General features: G+C 46.8%; 1 protein-coding gene and 1 pseudogene across 1 annotated transcript; both read left to right on the forward strand.

Moving 5' to 3' along the window:
- The first annotated feature begins 1,913 nt into the window (after window positions 1-1,913).
- On the forward strand, window positions 1,914-5,022 carry LOC119360281 (annotated as a pseudogene).
- A 576-nt stretch (window positions 5,023-5,598) lies between these two features.
- On the forward strand, window positions 5,599-7,683 carry LOC119361849 (protein usf-like). Its single transcript, XM_037627002.1, has 5 exons — window positions 5,599-5,776; window positions 5,969-6,111; window positions 6,289-6,418; window positions 6,822-7,013; window positions 7,217-7,683. The coding sequence occupies exons 1-5, from the start codon at window positions 5,726-5,728 to the stop codon at window positions 7,391-7,393; spliced, it is 693 nt and encodes a 230-aa protein (XP_037482899.1). The 5' UTR covers window positions 5,599-5,725; the 3' UTR covers window positions 7,394-7,683.
- The last annotated feature ends 1,299 nt before the right edge of the window (window positions 7,684-8,982 follow it).

The raw sequence follows: 8,982 nt of genomic DNA on the forward strand, positions 1-8,982 counted from the left end.
GATAGTCCTTGCTCGAGCTCTAGTCATTGGTCGTTGTGGTGCCGTGAGAGACGAAGGTAGGTCCACGGGGATGATCAAAGGATGCTCCGCATCACACGGGAAGTAGTACTGGGTTTGCAAATAGACCACGAGCCCACGGGAAGTAGTAGTACGGCCTAACGCACTTGCCACTGACCCACACATATATTCTCGCTAGGGTTTGACATCTTTTGCCCCTGGCTACTGAGAAAGAGAAAGAGAAAAAGAATAAAGAAATAGAAAATGCGGCCTAGGGTGGACCAAATCCTACATGGCGCACTGCTGGAACACACCTGCAATCCCTCATATTGCCCATATATAGGCTGAGAATTTGGTGTGCCGAACAACACGGACGTTTAAGGGGGCTTTGAAGAGTCCGGTCAGATCAGCTATATCCGTGTGGTCAATTTTGGGAGTCCTGGTGCAAATGCTTTAATCGGAGGCAAATAAGCCACGAGCCCACAGGAAAGTAGTACTGGGTTCGCGCCGTTGTGCGACGTAGTACGGCCTAACGCACTGCCGCTGACCCACCCACGTATTCTCGCTCGAGTTTGACATCTTTCCCCATGCCACCTACACTACACATCAGCCATCGACCTGATCTGATGTGCTACTCTAATCCATGGCCACCGCTTGTGCTAAAACATTCAGCATATCGACGTGGATGCATGGCGTTCTGCTGCTGCTGCTCTACGGCTATCCGAGTATGAAAATAGTATATGGAGTTGACGATATTGGATGGCGTTGACAATGTTATCGGTCGTAGCCGAAAGGTGACGGTGGAGACGAAAGATAGTCGAAGCTAATCAACTAGCAGGCGTTGAAAATGACACGCATGAAATTAGCCATACCACTTGGCATGTAGTCAAATAGGGATATAGTACTACTCCCTTCGTCCGGAAATACTTGTCATCAAAATGGATAAAAGGGTTGTATCAGTGGCGGACCTAGAGAGTATTTTGACTGGTGGCAAACTACTTGAGTGGGGGCATATTCTATACAAATTCAGAGAATTTATGTATACTTTTCAAAAATCACAAGCAAAACTCATTGGAATTTCAAATTTTGAGTGGGGGCCTGGGCCCCCACTCACCTCTACATAGGTCCGCCCCTGGGTTGTATCTAGATGCATCTCTTTTTATCCATTTTGCTTGCTAGTTGTATCTCGTGTCACGGCAGGATTGGTTGGCTAAGACTGCCGGTGCCAATGCATGGTGTGCATGATCTATTTTTAGTGTAAAAACGCTATTATATTATAATTTGTTAATCTCAATCGACTAAGACTTTGTTATGTATCAGTCAAAGCTATATATATTTGGTCTTGCAGAAAGATTTGTATAAAGAATAATTATTTTTTAGTTTTTTTCTTTTTCTTCTTGTATACTACTCTTAATTTTTAAATATTTGTCTTTCTAGATATTTCAACAAACGAGTATATACGGAACAAAATGAGTGAATCTACATTTTAAAATACGTATATATACATCTGTATGTGATAGTTCACTTGATGAAATCTCTAAAAAGACACTGAATTCACTGGAAGTATGTTGAAGTTCTTTCGTGACAGGATAGCTGAGAATCCATCATTCCAATATCATTTGCAGTTGGATTGTGAGGAGCATATAGCGAACATATTCTGGGTTGATGCTAAAATGCTACTTGACTATGCACACTTTGGTGATGTTGTCACTTTTGACACTACATTTGGCACGAACAAAGAGTATAGGCCATTTGGTATTTTTCTTGGGCTCAATCAGTTTAGAGAAACAACCATTTTTGGTGCTGCATTGATGTTTGATGAAACACGCGACTCATTTATATGGCTCTTTGAGACATTTCTAGCCGCACACAATGGAAGGCAGCCTAGAACTATCTATACCGATCAAGATGCAGCAATGGGAGGAGCCATAGAGAAGGTCTTCACAGAATCATATCATGGACTGTGTACATTTCATATCATGCAAAATGCTGTCAAACATTTAACTCAAGTGGGAGTGGAGGATGAAGTGGAGGATGAAGTGGAGGATGAAGAAAAAGAGCCTCATATTCTCACAGATTTTGGTGCTTGTATGTATGGATATGAGGACAAGGCAGCATTTGAAGAAGCGTTTGACAATATGAGGCTCAAAGTGCATAAGCAAACTTGGTTAGATAGCATCTACAAGGTGAAAGAAAAATGGGCTGAATGTTATATGAGAGATGTCTTTAGCTTGGGAGTGAGAAGTACACAATTAAGCGAGAGCTTCAACAATGCGTTGAAAAATCATTTGAAATCAGATTTTCATATTCTTCGGTTCTTGATGCATTTTGAGAGGACGGTGGAAGTAAAAAGAACAAAGGAATTGGAATCTGAATTCAATGCAAGAAAATATATACCGAGAATTAAGATGTTCACTCCTATGTTGGTGGAAGCAAGCAAAGTGTACACTTCGATTATATTTGAAGCTTTCCAAGGTGAGTATGAAAGATCAATGGCTGCATGTTGTAGAGTATTGGATGGAAATAACAGATTTGCCGTTGCTATTGCGAGTTTACATGGTGATTTAGAGTTTGAGGAGGAGCGCATAGTGATAGGTGATCCTTTGACCAAAACGGTTTCATGTAGTTGTGGAATGTTCAATAGGACGGGGATATTGTGTGGACATGGTCTAAAAGTCCTTGATTTGATGAATATAAAGACATTGCCGACACATTATGTCTTGAAGAGATGGACTAGAGAAGCTCGCAATGGAAGTATAGAAGATAAGGAAGGAAGGAAAGTGGTAGAAAATCCAAAACTTGAAGCTCAACTTCGGTACAGGGATTTGTCTCATCAATTTCATAATGTGGCACATAGAGCAGCTAGCTCCCCACAATGTTGTTTGCTATTGGCTAATGCACTTGCCTCCGTTGCACCTAGCATACAGGAAATACTCAATGCCACTAGTGCTATGGATGAACCATATAAAGACAAAGAGAATGTTGACCCAAATGTGCAGCAAATAGATGAATTGCTTAGAGCTGCACGACTGAAGAAAAAAGAGGTTCCGGCAACAAAATTAAGGAGAAAGCAAACTTGGCTTGATAAGTTACTCAAGGGGAAGCGTATACCATTGAAATCTACCACGCCGACCGAAACGGGAGAAAATGTATGCTGCGATTGGTACATGATATGTTTTTATTCTTCTTTTGTAAACTAATTACTATACTTTTCATTGGCAGCCAAAAAAGAAGAAGGATGGTGTGCAAAAAAAGAAGAAGGATGGTGTGCAACAAAAGAAGAAGGATGATGTACAGCCTCAAGTACTAGTGGAGAAGTGTGACAACACCAAAGGAGTAAATATGGAGCCCCAAAAGTGCAATGCTATCATGAGTTTCACCCAGCTCTTGACGGCTCCGCCTTGTGGTGAGGATGATCTGTTCTAGCGTGCAAGCCCGCTAGAAGTATTTTGGACATAGTTAAGTGTAGTATTTTGGGCTAACTATAGTCGTCTTTTGGGGCCTAAGTGTACAAATCAAATGGCACTAAATGGCTGTTAAGAGCTCACTGAATTCACTGGAAAGTGGTACTGAAACTTCAAATCATGTACTTCTGAATTACTTGTGATGAAGTGGGTTGTCTGAATCTAAATAGTGATGAATGGCATGTCTGAATTTCTTACGAATATGAATGTAAACAGTATATTTGACTGTTGTTTGTACCGTTTCTGGACTAAAAGGCTGATGTTTATATTTTGTATTGTTCAAAACTGAATCTCTTGTGAATCTAAGTGCAAACAGTATTTTGACTGTTGCTTGCACTGTTTCCGGATTAAAAGGTTGATGTTGTATTGTATTTTGTTCAAAACACTTGTTTGTACTGTTGAAGTTTCAGAGGGTCTGGGCTGAAAACTATGAAGTCTGAATGTTTTTGCCTTGGAGTGCTGCTGTCCGTTGGATTCTGCCTGGGTGGTGGATGAGAGGCCGCGAGGCACACCGTGACATGCCGTTTGCATGTCACCTGATCTGCGTCCCTGCTTCTCATGGTGCAGCTCCCCGTCGCCGTAGTGGCTTCGTCGTTGCCCGGCTACAGCTACTACAGCTTCCCGGTGTTCGACGACCAGCCGACCACCGACGGCGTCGTGGTGGCCACCAACTCCTCCAAGCTGTCGCCGGCCACGTTCCTCTTCGACGCGCAGCTCTTCCCGGAGTTCAACCAGTCCGAGGGCTACGTGCTCCTCTCGCGCCCCGTCGCGCTCTGGCGCGTCGCCCCGGACGACGACGGCGCCCGCGAGGAGGCGTCCTTCAACACCACCTTCACGGTGGACGTGTACGGCGTCGACGGCTCCGACGCCGTCTCGTTCGTGGTGCTCCTCGACAGCTTCCCGCCGCTCAACATCAGGAATGAGAAGCACGGCCCCCGCCGCAACACTAGCGGCTCGGTCCTGCCCGCTGCCGCCGTGCCGAATGCCACCAACTGCCTCGCCACCGTTGAGGTCGGCTCGGTGAGCTCGTACGGCCCGCGGCCACCGCCGGGCGTCGGCCTGAACGTCACCATCACGCCCAACCGTTCGTCCTCCGGTGCCGGCACCAGCCAGCTCGCCGTGCGGATCGAGTACGACGCCCCCGCGCACCGCCTCTCGGTCTACGCCCACGACACGGGCGCCGGCGATCCGCCCGTCAACGACACAGCCGCCGTCCTCCTCGACGTGCCGCTCGACCTCGCCGACCGCCTGCCCGCCCAGGCCGCGCTGGTGGGGTTCTACGCCTCCACGGCTCGTCGTGGGCGTCCATGACTGGGAGCTGACCGTGGACAGTTTACCAGACGACGACGTCGGCAACGGGCCACGGGGTCAACAGGTCGAGCACAGCACGTCGTCGTCATCATCGTGGCTGGTTATAGTGCTCGTGGTGCTCGGGTCAGTGGCGGCAGTCGCCGCCGTCGTCGTCTCGGTGATGGTGTACCTCGTGGTGGCCAGGCGCCGGGCGGCGGACATGGAGGTGCAGCAGTGCTACCGAGACTATTTCGCGAGGATGACGCAGTGATGGAGTGGCCGGCGGCAGTCCGTTCGGCTGACTCTGGGGCGAGTGGTTGGCGCGCTTGCCATAAGACGAGGTGCAGAAACCGACATGGACGGGAGGCTAGGCTAAGCGGACGCTGTCGAAGAGTCCTGTCAGGTTACAGAGGTCACTAGAATATATGCGTTTTCAATTTACTTGTTCTCGAACTTGTGAGGTCAAGCCGTCGAGCTAGTTATTGAACATAAGACTAAAAGATGACCCATTGTATAGATTACGTACTATCAGATTTCCGTAAGTGTAGGATTTTTGCCCTAGGAATGAGTAGGAAGACGGGGAAAAGAGAAATGGATGGATAGAAGAATGTTGCCCACTTCCTTGCTTGAACCACCAGCCGGCTGATCAGTAGGATCGTCATCTGGTGTAGTGCAGATCATTCATTCATTTAGGTCTTTTCAACCCCTTTTAGTTGGGAAAGGCCGCTGTTGTCACGTCCATATCTTGTCCTTCCCTTCAACGTTACGCTGGTAGCTGCTTTTCTTGATGGGCAACCAACAACAAGCCTGCTATGTCGTGCTCTGCTCGTGGTCCAGGATCCAAGTGGTGCCGATCGAGTCTCCTAGCTTGCTAGAAAAGAGACCATGTCCACAGACCACAGCTAGCGCGGCTACTGCTCCGGGAGCGCCTCCCCGCCCCCGTACACTGCACCCGCTTCCGTCCCCGAGCCGCCATGGCCGTCGCCGGCCAGTTCCAGAAGGTGCAGATCCAGCGAGAGGACACGGTGAGCGACTCCTCAGTTCCTCCCTCCCTCCAGCCTCCTCGGACGACCATCCATCACCCGCTCTGATGGTTCTCCAGCTACAGAGTTCACTCCATCCAATGACCTGTTGTGCCCTACAGTCTTGGCGCTTTTGCTCCGTGCCTTATTGCAACTTACTGCTATATAAGCAGATCTGACGCCGTACATCTGCAGACCTTCGATGCCTATGTTGTCGGCAAACAGGATGCCCCTGGAGTTGTAGTGTTGCAAGAGTGGTGGGGCGTCAACAACCAGGTCAAGAACCATGCCACCCACATCTCCAAAATCGGCCATGGATACAGAGCGCTTGTTCCAGAGTACGGCGATCTATCATATCCTGTCTTGTGCTTCTTTCTTTGCACCGTACCATTTGTTCAAGACAGACTACTCGCAAACGCGGACGCTTCAACAAGTGCTATCCGATCCGCTCGATCGGAATATCATCGCCCGGTCAAATCTCAAATGCCTTGTGCGTTTACACTTTTCTTTTTCAGTTTGTACCGTGGGAAGGTCGCTCTGGATGCTGCCGAGGCTCGGCATCTGATGGAAGGGCTAGACTGGCAGGGCGCAATCAAGGACATTCAAGCCTCGGTGAAATGGCTCAAGGAAAATGGATCACCCAAGGTAGCTTTTACTTCTGTTAACGTTTCAAGATTTTGTATATCTGTTTTCCTTATTTGAATTGTATTATACAGTATATTCTGGGTGGGTGACACGCAAATCATTTATCTTCTGGTACATTTGTTGTGCTACCTCCCTTTGTATGCATCAATGAAAATCTGTTATTTAAGTAGTCATTTTTTCTGTTTGCTGCGCAAACCTTGTTGCGTGATTTTGACGGTTAACCAAATTTGTAAGCTATGCTCGTTAGTGATATCTAAGATCTCGTTATGAAAGAATCGATTTAGGTTCATGGAGGTAACTCAATCCTAAGTTCCTAACACATAATGTCATGTTTATGTTCCGTTGAAATACAACGCGTAAGACAGTAAGTAATGGTTGACATTTTTTTTTCTATTGTTTTTAGGTTGGTGTTACTGGTTATTGCATGGGAGGTGCCCTGGCAATCGCAAGTGGAGTTTTGGTACCGGAGGTTGATGCTGTTGTTGCTTTCTACGGGACGCCATCGTCGGAGCTTGCTGATCCTTCTAGGGCTCTGGCTCCAATCCAGGCTCATTTTGGGGAGCTCGACACTTATGTCGGGTTTGCTGATGTGACCGTAAGACCTTGTTTTACCTCAGTCTCGGCCTTGTTGAATAAGACAATATTGAGGTTTATTTGCTTTCCATAGGGAGTTAGAAACTGGAAAATAGTTTGGTAACTCAAACGTTATGTGCATATACTTATTAGTGTTGGATAACAAAATTATTAGTATTCTTAATAGAAATACAAATAAAAAACATTGTTACGGTGATGTTTCAGGCGGCCAAGTCGTTGGAGGAGAAGCTCGAGTCTTGTGGGGTACCACATGAAGTGCACATATACCCTGGATGCTCTCATGCCTTCATGAACAACACATCACCTGAGGCTCTCGAGAATCAGGGAGCCATTGACCTGGCATGGTCCTGCTTTGCTACATGGATGGGTCGTTTCCTGTGATCTGTATCAGAGCCATCACCGCACTGTCTGAACCTGGTGTATATGGACTCAGAGTCACGATGAGTAATGAGAATAAGATGTTCAGTTCGTGCGTACAACATGCAGTCATTGTCCAATCCAGACAAGTTTGCTTGTGTTATGCTATGTGAACTCGTCATGGTTATACTTTGTGAATGGTGAGCTAATTTGGTGTGCGTTTCTCCATTTTATTTTTGTCATTGCAGGCTGCGTTGGTTGGTTGGTTGGAGTTGTACAGTGAGGCCGCACATCGAATTGGCGAGAGTTTCTTGGTTTTCACTCTTTCTTGGAAAGGCATTTTTATCGTGAATGCTTGCTCTTTTTCCAAAAATATATTAATCTTTTGTCGTGCTTCAATAGTCTCGCGGCTTTCACTCTTCTTTGCAAAGAATTTGGATTGTGAATACTTGAAAATATATAGCAAAAATTATGTAACACAAATAATTCCAGAAATGGTATTGATGATGTTGATTTCCCCCCTATAAACCTGGTCAAAGTTTAAACCATACAGCTTCTGTGTGCACTGTGTTTTTAAACTTGGAACAATTCTATGCACACTATTTTTAGATGGAATTCCAATTTTTTTTTACCCCCAAGGTTCCCGTTAGTGACGGAAGTTACCCGATTTAGCGAAAATTCTAAATTTATACTGTTCAGTTTTTTTTTCTCCAATGTTACCGCGGATTTGTGCATGCCATGTAGGCGGTTTGTTTTTCTCTTTTCAGTTTTTCTATATCTACTGGATCCCAGGTGCAGAGAACAGTCGGGCTCAGCCCAGAGCGTCCAAACTTATTTTTGTTTTCACGGGATCGGCCCCGGCGAACCGAATCCCGAGGCTCCTCCTCGTGGGCCGGCGGTCGACGACGAGATCTTTCTCGGTTCCCAGAGGAGCAAAAGCGGCGGCGGCCGGTTGGTTTCCTCCGCTGTGCTACTACCTGCACAGCTGCACTGCGGAGCACGCGGTCGATCTCTCCGCGTTGTCGCGCACGGCGGCAGGTCGGCAACCGGTGAAAGGCCTACCTGTCTATATCCGACAGCTCAACGTGCACGGCGAGGCGCCATGAATCACCGGCACTGCTGTGTCATCCAGCTTGCTTTAGCTCGTGTGCACTGCTATGTCCGCAGAACAGCGACTTGTGAGTTGTGACGACGTACGTGATTTATTGGTGTATCAACAGACAAGACAAGGAAAATATATAGCTCGATCGTAATGAGGAGGGCAATTCGAATCGGAAATGTCCGTCTCCGCGCGCTGATTGCTGCCTGCTGCAGTCTTATAACCGAGATGGAATGTTCTTTTCGCGAAAGGTGACGTTCCTCTCGACAGCGAGGTGCATATGCAGTTTTCCATCGATCTGACGTATGTGTTTGTGCCACTTAGAAAAAAATCTTTGGAAAAAGATGGCGCATATGCAACAAAGTAACGTGTCAGAAATGGCGGCTGAATCGATAAGTTGCATTTTAAAGGAAAATTATTGACGATATGGTGTGGTGTGTCCGTGGGGTGTGTGGACAGAGTAACACACGTCGGCGTCGCCGTTTCACAGCCTCCATTCTCTTTTTTCTTCAGG

The sequence above is a fragment of the Triticum dicoccoides genome, chromosome 2B (genome assembly GCF_002162155.2).
Source record: "Triticum dicoccoides isolate Atlit2015 ecotype Zavitan chromosome 2B, WEW_v2.0, whole genome shotgun sequence".
Lineage (NCBI taxonomy): Eukaryota > Viridiplantae > Streptophyta > Magnoliopsida > Poales > Poaceae > Triticum > Triticum dicoccoides.